The 17,325-nt window shown below is 48.3% G+C and overlaps 1 protein-coding gene across 1 annotated transcript in view; it reads right to left on the reverse strand.

Moving 5' to 3' along the window:
- Positions 1–5,801, reverse strand: part of LOC144102310 (uncharacterized) — a 36,936-nt gene extending 31,135 nt beyond the window's left edge. Inside the window, exons 1-2 of the mRNA XM_077635614.1 lie at positions 5,760–5,801; positions 293–486 (exon numbers count right to left, since the gene is read on the reverse strand). Coding sequence (XP_077491740.1) covers positions 293–486; positions 5,760–5,801 — 236 coding nt within the window. The remainder of the gene's footprint in view (positions 1–292; positions 487–5,759) is intronic.
- Between the last annotated feature and the right edge of the window lie 11,524 nt (positions 5,802–17,325).

A 17,325-nucleotide genomic window follows, 5' to 3' on the forward strand; every position in this document is an offset into this window, starting at 1 on the left:
AAATAATTGAACAATAATTAGAAACAAATTATTAGAAATTGACTAATAACTGTTAATCAGTTACAACTTTAGTACAAATATCTTGGCTGTCCACTTCAAATAATTAATTAGATGCCATCCATGATTGGTTACATCCGTCATTAGAGACAACGTAAATCGAAATGCATGCTTTCGCATTTCGGCGTGAAAGAAGGCTTAAGCACACCTTTAATTTTTTTGCTTCATAAATAACTGCGATGTGATCGAAAGGCAAGAGCCAATCACGGACAATCACGGCCACCCTTTTCCTCACCTGAGGCAGCCTCCTCTCTTCCGCCCGCAACCCGCGGAGAAGACGGGGCGGTTGGGAGGTGCGTCGGCGTCGCAGCTCACACCCACGTGATGGAGGCATTGCAGGTAGGAGCTGGCTGGGCTGCTGCTCGAGGCCCCCTCAATGGCGTCGATATCGAGCAATGCATGAGCCTGACGGGAAACCGGAGCTGCCGCCTGCAATATGACACAGAATATACAGTGGTCGGCCGCGGGAATGTCAATACATGCAAGAGTATTCCGTGAACTGCAACAGGCAGGGTCCTCTGTTTACAGTCTACTAGAAAAATTACTGCAGGCCCCACAGTTGCAGGGCATTTCAGAAAGCGTGCTGTTACTTTGAATAAGGACACAACATGACATATGGAGCTGCGTTGTGTCCTTTATTCTGTATCCCTATACTGTTGAGCTGTACCCACGGAATAGAGAAAGCCACGCTCAAAGAAGGCAGCGAGCGGTGAAGACAGAGCAAGCAACAATCACAAAACCACAGGCTGTACTTGAGATGATATAATGACTGCGTGAATTAATTCGAGTGATATCACAGACAGTGAGTAAGAAGCGCGAAGCATAAGCTACATGTGGCTCGAGGCAGCTATGGCAAATGGTGTTCATGCGTGCCTGTTTAATAATTTCAACATAGCTGCATCAGACAACACTGTTCTATGATAATGTGCAGATCTACAATGTTGTTGTACAACCATCGTACATCCGCCCGCCTAACTTTATGCCGCGCCCTGCTATGCTTGTCTTTTCTTGGAATCCCCTCCGTTACCCTTAAGGACCAGCGGTTGTCTTGCCTCATGCGCTACCGCCGCCTTTACCCTACTTGCTACAGCGACAATGGCTCGCGATGCAAGGAGCATGCAACTCTATTTCACACCGTCTCAGCCTGCCGGGCCATTCAGGTTCCGATTGTAGCCGGGAGCGTGTCCTGTGAACGCCAGGCCTGGTTGAACAGCTCGTCGCCAGGGCTCTGTCGGCCACGAGGGCCGTTGGGGCCCTGGAATAAGGGCTCCACTCCCAGACCAAAGACCCCCGAACCTGACCAGTAAATACATTTTCCACCGCCACTACCAGGCTGCCTTCGCAAGCAGGTGCCGAGAAATGAGAAACGAGAAACACGATGTAGAGCGAGTATCGCCTCCAGCATGGAGTGCAGACGGACCTTCACGAAAGGCTTTGAACAGTCGGAAGCAGAGGAGGCCTCACCGTTGTTTGACTTCGATCAATTAGTTGGCCTCACGTTGAATGCAACGATAGACAAGCGCGGCGAAACGAGTAAATGAATGTTTGTTTACTCACAAAGCTAGGTTAGCATGGGGCAGACCGCTATCATTTTCTTTCAAATGATGCGTGATAAATAACTATAAATCATCACCAAGCTGAAATCTCCGGCTCCTGCTAAATAATTTTAAGTTCAATTTTTTCTCCCCTGGTTACGTTTCGGCTTCAAATGCCGAGCAGTGACGGTGACGTCACATACGAGTTGATGTAACGCTGTCAAGTTACGCCATACAACTGCTGCGATAAAATCACTACTTTGTCAATTTAATTCTCTCTAATTAAGTACAGCCTGCTAAAAAAAAAAGGCAATGGCAAGAAATAAGCAAGTATTTTACTTAGTCTTTCAATCTGTTTTCTAAGCTTCAATTAATGCGACGGAGCCAGAACCAACTGGTACAGTCCCGAGATTCCTTTTCCTCAAGATAGTGTCACAACGCTACTGATTCTAGATTTTAGACACCCCCTCCTTTTTTTCCAGTCCCTGAGAATAAGACCAATATAAAGTGGGATCGACGGAGACAATCGATTTTGATGGGTTATTTGGCAGAAGCCACTGCGCCCAAGCAGTTGTGATCATAGAGCGAACAGTCTAAACAGGTCTCCAAGGTATGGGATGCTAGCGCATTTATGTAAACGTGGAAAAAAGAATGGATATGTATAAGACGCACCGAAAGTCAAACATGATTAGTGAAGATCCTCATAGGTTCTGGCATCGTTACAATAGCGGTAACACTGTTCTGGCGGGAGACATAAACGTGCGAAACGCCCGGTACTCGTAGCCTCGTGAAACAAATCAGCACCTTGGATAATGAATTGTCGATGGTAAAAACAGAAAAAAACGTGACCGACTCATACAGGCACCAGGAAAAAAATCATTCTGCTTTTTTTTCTACTACAGCAAGAACACCGTTTTTGAAGCAGGAGAAAATGCTAGCTGGAAGTAGTTATATTCTTAAAGAATTGTATTTCGGGGCTGCGCACATGAGGTGGAGGAGGAGGAGACTAATGAATATAGGCGAGGACACTGAGCACATGAGTTCTTTCACGAGGCAATACAGAAAATTGTGGACGTAAGGGGCTTATGTGGAAGTTCCCCTGTGGAAATTTTTAATTGCGCGTTTTCTTCTTTAAGACTATATGTGTCGGACACTAGTAAATATGGAGCAACTCGTGGTATTTGCCTACAACTGCTGAGTAATTTATAACTCAATTTGTTCTTGACTCCGCTTCTGTTTCGGTTTCAACTGCCGAACGATGGCTGTGACGTGTAGCTGATGTTTCAGTCTCGTGAGGAATGAAAAATCTGCTGTGTAATTGCTGATAGATAGCTTTTTGTCATTCAAAGTCTTGAAAGAGGCTGACTAAGTGTTGTAGTAAATGAAAACTACGTTTCAGCGGTTCTATTACATTTTTTTTCCAGCTCGTCACGTGACCTAAACTCCAACTACACGTCAAAGCCATCGTTCGGTTGATGAAACCGAAACGGCATGAGAGAATAAATTGAATTACAAATTATTTAGTGTTCGTAGATGAATTTCAGGCGGTAACCCATGCATTCAATGCCTCACGCATCATTTGAAAGAAAACACGCAATACCATTAGGTGTATATAGAGGATATACGCAACTACCAGTTGCCAAGCACTTGAAGCTGGCGCTCCACCGGTGTTTCTGGGATTTTGTTCAACGCGCTCCATAACAAAGACGGCATCGAAGCGCACGTGCCTGTAACGTGCTCAGTCTCTTGCGACAGTCCTCCACCTCACCTTTGGTTACTGCTCACTCCCCGCAGCCAAGACGAAGCTGGTGGGAGGTGCGGCGATGTCGCAGCAGCACCAACGCGACGAGAGCACTGCACAGGATCATGGCAGTTCCTCAGCCTCGAACCACTCAGCCGCTGCCTTCTGCGGCGAGGGATCTGTGAGCCTGACGGCAGACAGGTGCAGGCAACCTGCAGACTGACACGAAATGGCTATCAGCGATGACCATGACAAAGGTAAGTGCCCCTTATTGTCAAAGGTTCTGAGGGCACTTAAGTCTGCTTACCTGGAGGAATGCGAAAGCATGTGTTTTGAGGAAAGAAAGGAAACGACATAGTAGCTCTCAGATCTAGACATCTCGGTGGACACCTCAACTGCGCCTTGAAGCATGCAACTGAAGATGCATATGTCATTCGTCCAAACTACTGTCGGAAAGTAGCCTCCAACTTGACTAAAACATGTAAGCTATATGCAAAGAGAAATGCTATGACACCACCCAGAATGCAGTAAAATGAACGGTTGCTCAAAATTTTGGTGAATGTGTTCGGGAATACTTCCACCACATGGAGGTGAACCAGTGACATCACCTGGGTTTCATCTGCACTTGGCATATCTGTGGCTATTATCATATCATCAATTCGCACCAGAAACTTGTCCGCAGCGTCTTATTCGGCAGTGCGTTTCTCCCATTCGGTATCACTCCAATCATAGCTGAGCGTTCTGTTCCAGATTGGCAGCGTTTTAATCCAATCAATGTAGGCAGCGTTCAAAATTCGATAGTGTCAGTTTCAGAAGATAGCGTTTCACTTTCAGTCAGTGGGGTTCCATTCTCAACCCCCGTCTCCGTCTCAATTGACATTGCATGCTCACCCCCGCCGCGGTGGCTCAGTGGTTAGGCGCCCGGCTGCTGATCCGGAGTACCCGGCTTCGAACCCAACCGCGGCGGCAGCGTTTCGGTGGAGGCAATATTTATGTACACTAAGATTTCACTGTAAAACCATCAATACATCCGCAGAACTCGCATCAGCAAGCTTAAATTTGTAGTAGAGTAGAAATCTGGGTCAGTTGGTACGTGTTCACGAACAAAAAGACAGTCAAAAGACTGAACACAGCGAAGAGACGCACGCACACGACGACTGGACGATTTGTTTGCTATTAAACGCTTTTGATGTCGTCAAAAGCGTTCCCCCATCTGTTTTCTATGGCAGTTATATGTGCTCGATGTGAACGACGGAAACATAAAAGAATGATTTTGATACACATAGGAATAATGGACGAATACCTGCAATATTTCTATATCAGTACCTTAAAGTTTCCTGTATTCAAAATGTCTGCCCAAGAATGCTGACATGCGTCTTCATCACTTGCGGCGACGGCGAGACAACCAATACAGGGAACAGGCAATATCGAGACGCCCGCGAACTGAGCCGTCTTCTCACTTTGCAGTGTAATGAGAACGGCCGCGGAGAACGGGATCCATCCAGCACCAGTCGCTCGCCGGCACGCTACTATGAAACACCTGAGTCGTATTAGTAGTCTACACGGGCACAGCAGTGCACTGTACTACTTGATGGCCTTGTTGGAACAGCCGCCGTTCTTCACAAACCGCGGTGATGGAAACGACTCATGCAACGGCCGTGGAAACAGCGTCGTACGCCTTCCATGCATCGGCGTCGCCGGCTTCCCGACCGGACAACGGGCGTTTCCGCCGTTATTTCATATTGAATGCACTTACACTCTTCTCCCTGACAGTGCATATAATGAAGGTCGTCTGCATTAGGGAGCGAACTATAGAGGAGCAGGATGCAGTCGTAAAAATCTCGCACAATCTGAACCACTCGGCCCACGGCACGGCCGGGCGACCCAGCGTCCAGCAAAAGGCCTGGGCTGCGGCTTCAGGGTCCGAAACAAGTATATTCCATCCCATTGTTATGTATAAACACGAAGTGCTTTTATTCTAAACGTTTCTATGGACGCACACCGACGGGCAGCGTTTCTGGCGTCTCACTAGAATGCGGTGGTTCTCGACGCTAGGACAAGAGGCTAATAGCCCAGCCGATCATGCGAGAAAGTGAATCGCCACCATCTTGCACCGCTTTAAGCCGTTAGGCTTAGCAAAAGCCTCGAACTCCCGTTAAAATAGCTCGCAGCAGAAGCACGCGTTCCAGAATCAGGTCGCACACGCAAATGCCGGCTACATTTTCTTACCGGCCATAGACAAAGACAGACGCAGAGAGTTCATCGGCCAAAGTAGCAGAGAAGCGCACAAAACTCTGAAACGCAGCTCCGTTTTCAGAACAGACAACGGTTTGATAGCCGAGCAGGCGAAAATGTAGGCCGCTGAATGGTCCCCAGACGCCCAAACCATACTTCCCCGGAGTAACCTCCTTTCGTTGCGGGCCCACCTGCCTGCCATCGCCACTCTTGTAGATGGTATCGTTTCCCATTACTAGTGGACCCTGCAATCCTCACCTTTTGCGATGACGTGTCGATCCACAGCACTAACTACTTCGGTGGAAAGCAGCTGCCGGCCTCATCTGTAGCTCCATATGCCGTCTCTCTAATAGCTTCCGGGAATCCCCTAAGCGCCTCTTCTTATGAAGGCTGGCATCGGGCCCCGGACAATGCGCGCTGGCCTCCTCCTGGTTTGACATTTCAGACGCGTCTGGTTCGGCGGCTGCCGTACAGGTTGCTTTGTGGGAAGGAAGGCCACGTCAGCGAAGCACCGCGCGATCACGTGATTCCCTTGCTTCTTTTACTACGACTCATGCTCTCTCTTGCGTCAGTCTTCGGTTCCACATCCTTGCTTCCCTTCTTTAAGGGAAACTGGCTTTGAGGAAAGGAATTATAACTGTCCCACATCTAGCAGACACCCGAGCTACCCGAACCACGCAGTGAGTGAAAGGATGGAGGAGAGAGTTAAAGAAGGAAGAGAGAGAAACAGGCGTCGTAGTGGAGCTCCACCCCTCATCCGCGGCGGCCGCGTTTTGGTGGATGCGAATCGCAGAACGCGCCCGTCTGCTGTGCGATGTAAGGGCACATTTAAGATCCACGGATGGTCCCAATTATTCTGGAGCCCACCACTACTGCACAAATTTCTCTCTTCTTTAAATACCACTTTCCTATCTTCTTCCACGGTGCGGTTGAGGTGTCCACCGAGAAGAGACAGCTACTGCGCCATATCGTTGCCCTGAAATCCACTTATTTAAAGATCCCCAGATGGTCGAAATTATTCTTATTGCGCTATTTCCTTTCCTCAACAACCAACAGCGGAGCGTGGTGTGCGGAAAGTCATTTGTCGACCATGTATCGACTCAGCATGTTGAGGACGACATGCTGCAAAAGTTTACGGTTTATAGTTTTTAGAGATTTAACGTCCCGAGGCGACTGAGTCCATGAGGGATGCCGTAGCGAAGGGCTCCGGAATTTTGACCACCTGGGGTTATTCAATATGCACTGACATCGCACAGTACATGAGCCTCTAACATTTCACCTCCATCGAAATTCGACAGACATGGCCGGGTTCGAACCCGTGTCTTTTCTGGCGCAGTAGATTAGGGATATAGGTTGTATATTTCCCAGGCTGAGGGGTTTGCCAGGCTTTGATATGAAAGTAATTTTGGCGTGTTCCCAGTTGACCCGCCACGGGGGCTCAGTGGTTAGAGCGCTCGGGAACTGATCAGGATCCAGTTCCCGGATTGAAACCCGATCGCGGCGGCTGCGTTTCGATGGAGGCGAAACGCTAAGATGCCCGTGTGCTGTGCGATGTCAGTGCACATTAAAGACCCCATATGGTCGAAATTATTCTGGAGCCTTTCACTACGGCACCTCTTTCTTCCTTTCTTCTTTCACTCCCTCCATTTATCCCTTTCCTTACAGCGCGGTTCAGGTGTCCGCCGATATGTGAGGCAGATACTGTGCCATTTCTCCCCCCCCTCCAAGAAAAACAATTTTCATTTCATTTCTCTCTCTCCCTAGTAAGCAGTGCATTTCGGGTACGCGTCGCTATTCAATAGTTACACCAAGCCACATCGATGGAAAAACTATTTTCGTCAGAACGCATGTGCGGACGATTACATGCTAGGTGGCCATCAACCCATGGCTGACAGCGACCTGGGTGGCCCACTCCACGGCCCCGGTCTGGACGACCGGGTCTGAGCTGGCCAACACGGCCTCCCACTGCTTGACAGAAGGATCACGCATAATATCCGCCGGTGGCGGCGCTATGCTACAGCTCCATAATATGTTGTCATAGGTTTCCAGTTCCTGACATTTGAATTTCGGCTGAACGCCCGGGTAGATTTTGTTTAACACGTATGGGTAATAGAAGATCTCGCCTCCAATCTTCGTCAGACGCTTTCCTGCGCCTTCCCCATTTGCTTATCCGGGGGCGGGTAAATTCTCCGCTCAAGTTTGTAATGGTTAGTAATGTTGGTAAAAGACAAAAAGCCCATCTCTCGTGGACCTCCCTGGAACGTCCGGCTCACCTGCTCGGCTGACGAAACATGGAGCATTCATGTTAGCCGCCCCGTTCTCAGGGTTCCCATAGTGTGCCGGTACCCAGACATATTCCACCTCCGTAGTCCCTCGCCCCATGGCCCGATTTAGCAATCGTGCCGCTGCGACAGGTATTCTACCCCTCGCCAAAGTCTGAATGGCTATTTTAGAGTCGCTGAAAATCAGGTCAGCTTTAGTATTAGCTATATATAGCGAGTCACAGGGGTTCTGCCGCTGCGCCGTGCCTTTCATCAAAATGCAATTTTCAATTTCTCCTTTGTCTTTATTCTTTCACACCCTCCTTTATCCCTGTCCTTCGTGTGGTTAGTGCCTAGGTACGATCTTTTTTTCGATGCCACGCACTATATGGACAATGACGCCAGCAACGACGAGATCACAATCTCGCCGGAAGCACTAACCAACTATCCTTGCAAAACCGCAACATGCCACCGGTGAGCACAGAAGCACGCGTACGTGCATCGCATAATATACACGTGGAAAGGCGGTGAAAACTGTTTAATAATGATAATAATTGGCGTTAATGAGAGCAGACAGCTTCACCATGGCGGCGGCAGGTTTTCTTGTACCCTGGCGACACGTGGCACCGAGTTCTTTCTTCATCATGCTTCTTCCCTGTGCTCTTAACTGGGCCCATCCATCCATAAACGATGACTCAGGTAGGTGCGACTCCGTATACCAAGCAGACTCGTTCCAGCAGAAACATCGCCGCGTGGGTTAATTGCCGGTGCGTCGGCTGCCTTCAATATTGCACCGGTCCAGCTCATCTCGGAGTTCCTCAAACAACATTTTGTCAAGCACTCGTTGCCACTCCTCATCGTACTCCCTGGCTGCCGTGCCGATGATTTTCCCCCGGAGGTGAGTGAACCTCCACGAGGAGATGGCCGTGGGCGGCACATTTTTGGAGGGAGCCCGGGTGCGTGTGCTGGGGAGACTGGCAGTGGCATCACCGTGGCCGTTGCTGGTGGAGCAGGAGGCTGTGCCATTGGTGCTGGTGGCGGCAGGGAGCAGCTGCGTCGCCGTCGGGGACACCATCCGGGATGCCCTGTGCGAACGATCCTTGCGGAGGTTCAGACAAGGGCAGCGCCGGCTTAGTCCGCTGGGTGGATCTGCCTGGTCCTCGGTGGGCATCCACCGCAGCAGCACACAACGCGGGCGGCAGAGAACCGGCAGTGCAGGGTAAGACGCAGCCGAGCTTCTTCTTCTTCACCCCAGGTATATGGCACATACCCACGCGGGGGGATTGGCCAAGGTGTAGTTGAATAAACAAAGAAGTTTCCATAGAAGATGACGACAAAATTGTAGCCCCAATCGTGAATTTTGAAAAATCAATGAATAAATACAACAGAACAATATTGACACTTAAATAACAGACAGCATTTTGGTGAAAAAAGAAGAGTTCGTAGAACTTTAAAAGAATTAGCACATCAACCTACCAGTTGCAATTATGTAATCGTGGAGAAACCCACAAATAGAACCCAATGCAAATCCCTTGGAGTTCGCACCAAACGATAATAATACTGGCAAAGATAAAGGGAGCCCTAACCTGGAGAGAGGGACCTCCAGGTAAATCTTTCTCTGAAGTGCGAACCTTGGGCAGTAGAGGATAAAATGGTCTAAAGATTCAACTTTCCAACATGCGTCACATAGGTTCGTCGGTGTCAACCCACACCTGCATAGACATAAATTCAAACTTGGAATCCTGCACCGCAACCGCGTCATTGTTACTTAACACAGCCTGGATTTACGCTAACGGACGTTCCAATTATATGCTAAGTGCTGATAATCAGTGGCATTTAGTAAGGGATCACGTAACCTGGCTGATATGTGTTGGAACTGTTGAAGCCTAGAAATCGCCAGCAGGCTGAAATTCGGGACGGGATGCGTCAGTGACCCGTCAAGACCCGACCTTGCTAAGTAATCAGCCACCTCATTTGAATGAATACCTGCATGGCCAGGGACCCAGACAAAACGGACCACCTTCAAAGTGCATGGGACAAAAAATCGCAGGATACGCCTCAAAAAATCTTGTGAAGTGTCAAGGGAGACAACACTGACAACCAGTGAGAATAATAACATGAGACACATGGCATGAAATTTTGTGAAGGGCCATTCCAAGAGCCAAAAATTCTGCAAAGAATATAGGAATATAATCTGGGATGCGGACCGAACAGCTCCAGGCCAAATCCTGCGAAAACATGACAACTGCAGCTTTTTTGGCAGTTGACGGAGGCATCGGTAGCAAGCACCGTATGATGGGGGTATTTCTCTATGTGATCTGAGAGAATACTGTTTAAAATGTTTGCTGGCATGTGTTTCGCATGAGATGGGAAAATGCGGTCGAAATGGAATTCCACTGCTGCCGGCGTGTCATCAACGCACTGCAAAGAACTGAGATCAATACCAATCGGTGTTCAAAGGTTCTGCGTTAACATAATTTGTGGCATTTGATACCGTGGCCAATGATGAGAAAAGAATAAGGCCGGCTGATACACAAAAATAGGAGTACTGACCTCAGTCACTGAGTCCATCGACCTGAGGAAAGTTCGCACCGTGAGTATTTAAAAACGGGGAAGTTAGATCAGGGATACGGGCTTCCAGATAAAGCAGGGCGTTTGAGACTAATTTCGGCAGACAAAGGCAGAGAGCGCGCCTTTCCAGTAAGATTAAGGGTTGAATCTCGTAGCTTGCGCTACCAGAGAACAGAATGCAACAAAATTCAAGTATAGGTCTTACGTAGGCTTTGTATAGTAACAATAACGTGTCGCAGCGCATATCCCCAACTTTTTATTGGCGATTCTTGTCAGCCGGCATAGAGCGCGTTCTCCATTAAAAGCATTGTTCTTTATATCAAGGCTCCAATCTAATGTTGGGTGATAAGTAACACCCAGATATTTTACGGATTCCACTTGTGGAATCTGGAGAGAGCGATGGACTAATGAAATGTGCAAAGGCCTGTCTGGAGGAAATACCAGAACTCCGCATTTGTCTACATTCAAGGATAAATTAATACCCTGCAACCATACTCCAAGAGCATCCAAATATCCCCGCAGAATGTGGTAAAGAGAGTGGATATCCCTGGCCTAGGCGAAAAAAGCTATGTCATCTGCATACACAAAAACTATTATATCAGGACAGATGGGGATGCCACTGACCAAAATATCAAAAAGCAGAGGGGATAGCACAGATCCTTGCGGCACACCTCTTGATTGATAATATGTATTTGAACATAGGGTTCCCTCGGTGCAGTAAAAGAATTTGTCCTTCAGAAATTCAGATATCCACGCATAAATGTAGGTTGGAGGATGTAACTGAGCAAGTCTGTTAAGTAAAATAGTATGTTCTACACTGTCATAGGCCTTTGCTACATCAAGAGTGACCAAAGCTGAAACTTCTCTTCTGCGTAGCGAGAGCCGGATTCTGCTCTCTAGATCCACATGCGCGGACCACATAGAGCATCCACGACGAAAGCCAATCTGAGCTGAGCTGAAACCGTTGATGTCATGAACATGTTTTGTGAGGCGACTGTGCACTATTCTTTCTAATAATTGTACTAAATTTGAAGTCAGCGCAATTTTCCAAATATTATCTAAGACGTATCCTTTTTCTACATCTTTCATTAATAAAATAATTTTCACCGTCTTCCAAATGCTTGGAATCCATGCATTTTCCAGAGAAACATTGACCATATCTAAGAGGGCGCTTGTAAACTCCTGGGCTAAAATTTTAATCATACCAATAGTGACACCATCTGGCCCAAGAGCTGCAGGATGCAACATTGCCAGTGCTGAGAGGAGCTCTGATGCGTCAACCTCAGTATAATCCGAAGAGGGTGAAATTGTGCACAAAGGGACGTTTTTCTGCGTCTGGAAGCGTGACGCCAATCCCTGAGCAATACACTGCAGGCTATCCTGAGCCTTTTGTGGTGATAACACTGTTGAACTAGTGAGAAGAGGGACGGCAGAACTCTTGTTACGTTCCATGAATCTATACAGGGCTTTCCGATGACGTGGATCTGAAAGATGTGTTTAAATTTTGGTTGTACTCCTCCTTGGCTTTTGCAAGTGTTCTTTTGAAAGATGCAGAGAAGGATTTGTAATTTAACCAATTAGCCGGACTCTGGTTGCAGGACAGCCTCTTCCAGGCCACTTTTCTGCGACGATAGGCCTTCTCACACTCTTCTGTCCACCAAGTAGACGGCAGTTTATTAGAGGCTGCTGCGGGCACAGCGAATAATGAGTGTTCTATTGCATTTTGCAAAAATGAAACCGTCTGCTGAGCTCCGTCATCCCGGCTTGTATTATCTTTAGAGGCAAGTGAGGCGGACATCAGATTTTTAAAAATTTTGTGGTGGACAAATTTATGGGTTACACAACTAGTTTTAAGAGGAGATAACCGGATAGTGAAAGTTATAGGAAAGTGATCACTAGGCGTACCCGACTCCTCTGTCGACCAATCAGTCACATCTAGCCTACCTGCTGATAATATTAAGTCAATGGCTGAGCGAGCAACCCCTCGCATAAAGGTTATTTCTCTATAATTGCAGCAGCGTACAGCATTTGCAGACAGCCACGACCAGAGAAGTTGGCCGCAGGAATCAGTACGACTTCCCCAGTCACTATGGGGAGAGTTAATATCTCTGCGATGACTGCACTGTTTGTGCCAGTCACCAAGCTGTCTAAACAGTCTGTCCTGTGTACACCTAAAGGAAAATAGACATTAGCAATTGTAATATCAGCACAATGCGGAAATGAAATTTTGATCCCTAATAGCTCACAGTAAGGGAGAAGAATTTTCTTAGAAATAGATGCCTGATGACATAAATTTTGAGATAGCATGGTTACCAATCCACCTCCCCTGCCAACATTTCGATCTGACCTGAAAACTTGAAAGTTTCTCATTGAAAATGATTTATACGGTGATAACCACGTTTCTTGTAAAAGTACAATATCAGGCTTATGCTTGTGAATAAGTAGGTCTAGATCTGGAAGAGAAGACAAGACGTAACGGCAATTCTATTGTAACACTTTGATACCTGCAATGATTATTGACCAATTGAAGAGGCCGAAACCGCCTCTTTAAGGATATCAACATGGGGATGAAGTTTGGGTGGTCCCTTTTCAGCTTTCATCTGTGGAGAACTAGAATTAGATGGTGATGAGCTGTTCGAATGCTCATCTTCTTCTTCTTTATCTTCTTCTTCACCCCAGGTATCTTCTTCTTCTTCACCCTAGCGCCAACAAGGCCTCGGCGGGCACTCCGCGGCACTGCTGGGCCATGGCACAGTCGCGATTGAGATCCGAGGCACTCAAGACTTCACTCCAAGCACAAGGAGCACCAATTTTGTCCGAAGTTTGGCGGAAAATCGGGAAATGGAGGCAGAGCCGGCCACCACGTGGCGAGCCCCCGAGGAGCGGGTATGCCAGGGCACGGCCGAGGCGATGGAAGAGAACGACAGAGACCCGGACAGATGGCAGACGGCGGGACCGAGACGAAAAAAAGGCAAGAAAGCCGCGGCGAGGAACGAATTCAAGGCATCCCAACAAATCGAGGGAAACATAACAGCGACCGACAAGAAGACGTAAGGGCGGACGGATGAGTCGAAAAGGCCGAAGTTGCCGCCGCTGCCCAAGGATGACTACAAGATAGTCCTGCGGCCCAGGGGAGGACTAAAGATCCGTGAACTAGAACCGTTTCAAGACACGAGAGCAATCGTACAAGAATGCAAAGGCAAAATCAAAGCGGAGCATTCCATAACTTGAATCAGACCAGGATCCAACATCGTAATTGCAAGCATTCTGGGCGAAGAGAACACCGAGACAATCGCGAAAATCCAGAAGCTGCAATTTAGAGAAAAGGACTACGAAGTACTCCTGTACGTAGCCGCATGAGGAAACTACAAAAGAGCCGTGATCCACGAAATTCCGGCCGGAATAACGATGGAAGAGTTACAAGCGAACCTACGAGTAAGAACACAAGGGGTAACCATCATGTTGGCACGAGCCCTGGGGAAGTAAAAAACGGCGCTCTTAGTCTTTGACGGACCCATTGCGCCAAAATTGGTAATACATGAAGGCGTCGAGCTCAGGACACACCCATACAGACCAACCAGGCAGGTCTGCTACAACTGCGGAGAACTTCGGCTCCGGCCGGACGTATGCCCCAGGCCCGAGGCCAAGGGCTGCAGAACATGCGGACAGAAGAACCCAGAGGAGCAGCAAGAGTGCGCAGCCAGGTGCTTGACCTGCAGCGGGGACCACGACACAGGAACGAGAGTGCACCATGAAACTCAAGAAGATAGAAGAGCTGCGAGGCCGCAGCGAAGAAAAGAAAGGAGCGTGGAACAGATGCCGAATTCAAAGCGGAGGATGACCGGGGCAAGGGCAAGGCCATTCCGGTGGAGATCAAGGCAAGCAGCCTGGAGGTAAGCGCGGTAGAAGCAAGTCCAGGACCAGGAGCCAGAGCAGGGGCAGGCAGGAGTCGTTCCCACCACTTGAGGCCAAGGCACCGGAGGCGCAGGTGGGCCAGGCAAGAACGAAGAACCGCAAAGAAAAGGTGAGCTGGGAAGTGGGACCTCCAAAAACACTGCAGCCCGACACGGCTAAAATCAAAGGGATAGAGGAGAAATTCGATAAAGAGAATATGCGGCTCAGCGAGCAAAGTAAACAAGCCAGTGAACAAAACAGGCAACTCCAAGAAAACCTAGATAAAGTCGTGAAAATGTTGAAGGAGCAAAGGAAGGGAACTGCCCAGGCCCCAGCAAAGGGGCAAGGGCCATCCAAACATAAATACATAATGGAGCAAAATGCAAAAATGCAGGCGAAGCTCGAGAGGATCGAGCAAGCAAGCGATGTAATGGTAAACAGGGTAGCAACCATAGAAAAGAGATTGGGCATAGTAGAGCAAAACTTCAAAAGCTATGTCAAGAACCAAAATACACAAAGAATAACGAGCGAAGCCAGGGCCCGACTCTTCAACGAAAGAAGGTTCGGAATTGAAAGTCAGGACAACGGTCAAAACAACGATTAATCGTGGAGGGACACAAAGAAATAGTTTTGGCAGTGGAAATGCAGCAGCTACAGGCAAAAGCAGGGGCTCTTGCAAAAATTCATAGAAAGACAAGAGAAGCAACCCGACATAATAGCTCTACCAGAGACAGACATAACCCCAACCTTTAGGGGCTATGATTGCCAGGAAGAGAACACACAGCTACCCTGGTTAGTAAGAGAATTACCACCATAGAACACGATGAAATCCCAGACACCAAGCTAGAGCACGTAATAACTGAAATAATTCCAAAAGAAAGGGAAGAGCATCTTTGTCGTTAACGTTTATAGCCCGCCGAATCAAAAAGATAGAGACTTCTCCAAGCTTTTTTGTGGGAGCGAGCAGACAGGGAAAGAGCAACGCCCTAGTAATCCTAGGCGACTTCAACGCCTAAGGCGAGAGATGGGGTACAAGAAAGACAGCACGAAGAGAAAGCTGATCGACGATGCAGCGGAAAGCACGGAATGTACACTGTTGATGGGCGAGGTAAGCCCATGAGGACCTGCAACTGCGTGAGCCTGGACATCTGTCCAGATCTAAGTTTCGTCAAAAACACACGTGGCACGGAATGGGACCACCTCCTGGAAAACCTAGGAAGCGACTATTATATACTCAGAAGACGAGAAGGGAAATTGGAATCACAAAGATCGTGAACTGGCACGAATTTAGGCAAACATGCAAAGACCTAAAGGATGACATCGGCTTGATCAAGGAGTGGAGCGAGCAGCTACAGGAGATCCAGGCCAGATATACCCAAGAGGTCAAAAGAACAGAAGAAGCACCGGAAGTCGACTCCCACCTACTCCACCTGTGGGAGGTCAGGAGAGAGCTAACAAGGAAATGGAAGACACAGAGACACAATAACAAGCTGAGGAAGAGGTTCTGCGAACTACATAAATTAGTGTTGGCAAAGAAAAAGAAACAAAAATAATGTTGCCCAACCCGCACCGCTTGAGGCACAACTACAGAAGGAAGCCGAGAGTTATGCCAACCTCCTTGTGAGGTGAAGTTGTGATGACTTCAGCGACCAACTGAATGGCACACTCAGTACCGCCAAAACCTGGAGAATAATCAAGGCCCTGCACGACGCGACCAAAACCAGGTCGGAGGGCAACAAGGCAATCCAGAGGATCATTCACACCTTCGAGGGTGACGACAAAGAGCTCCTTAAAAGGATAGAGGAAAAGGTATACGGCACCGAAAAACCGGACACCAACGACAAGGAATACCGAGGCAAAGACAACCCGCACCTGGACAGACACATAACAAGAGAAGAGGTCTATGCAGCGGCCAAGGCTGCAACCCGCAACACAGCGGCCGGTGCAGGCATAATCAGAAACTCCATGATAAGAATCCTCAGCGATGAAGCGGTCGACCAACTGACCCAGTTCATCAACGAGCACTGGGAGAAAGGAACGTTACCAGAGGAGTGGAAACACGACACGGTATTGATGATTCCAAACCCGGAAAGAAGCTCCAAATAGAAAACCTCAGGCCGATATCGCTAACGTCGTGCCTGGGAAATCTTTTTGAGCAAATAGTCACCCGTCGACTACAGCAGCACCTAGAAGAGAAGGGGCGCAACCCGGACAGCGTGCTCGGTTTACGGGCAAATCTGTCCACGCAGGACGTCCTCCTTCAGATCAAAGAAGTTCGAACGCAAGTCCCGTACAGTGACGAAAACGTTACCATGGCCCTAGACGTCAAAGGCGCTTTTGATAATGTAGGCCACACCGCCATCATGGAGGGACTCAACAACGCCAACTGCGGAAAGAAGGTCCACATTTGCTCCAGGACCTTCCTAAGCAACAGGACAGCCACGGTCGAATTCTGGGAGCTCAGAGGAGAAAAAATCAACACGCCAAACAATGGCACGCCGCCAGGCTCTGTCATATCCCCGGTACTCTTCAACGTAGAATGACAGAACTAGCAAGAAGACTTGAAAATATCGAGGACATCGGCTTCGAAATCTATGCGGACGACATCATGATATGGGCCAACCAGGGAACGCTAAGACAAAAAGAGAGAAGTTTAGAAGAAGCGGCGACGTGTGTGGAAGAGTATGTGAAAGAAAGAGGACTGGCATGCTCCACTGAAAAGTCGGAGATCCTCAGAATTCATAGAGGGAAGAAAAACCCAGAGAAGGTAAAAATCCTGCTCCAAGGAAGCCGCATTCCGGAAAGGGATCAGGTCAGAATCCACGGAATGTGGATCCAAAGGAACAGGAGATGCGGATTCGCAATCCACCGGCTTAAGCTGGCTGCGACGCAAGTGGCACGAATGATAACAAGAGTATCGCAAAGAAGACGTGGCATGAAACAAAGTGACACTAAAGTGTATAGAAAATAGAGCAATAAAGTTTATCCTATCCTATCCGGTACCGGAGCGGGTACGGAGACGCGCTTCTTT

The sequence above is a fragment of the Amblyomma americanum genome, chromosome 8 (genome assembly GCF_052857255.1).
Source record: "Amblyomma americanum isolate KBUSLIRL-KWMA chromosome 8, ASM5285725v1, whole genome shotgun sequence".
In the NCBI taxonomy this organism is placed as follows: domain Eukaryota; kingdom Metazoa; phylum Arthropoda; class Arachnida; order Ixodida; family Ixodidae; genus Amblyomma; species Amblyomma americanum.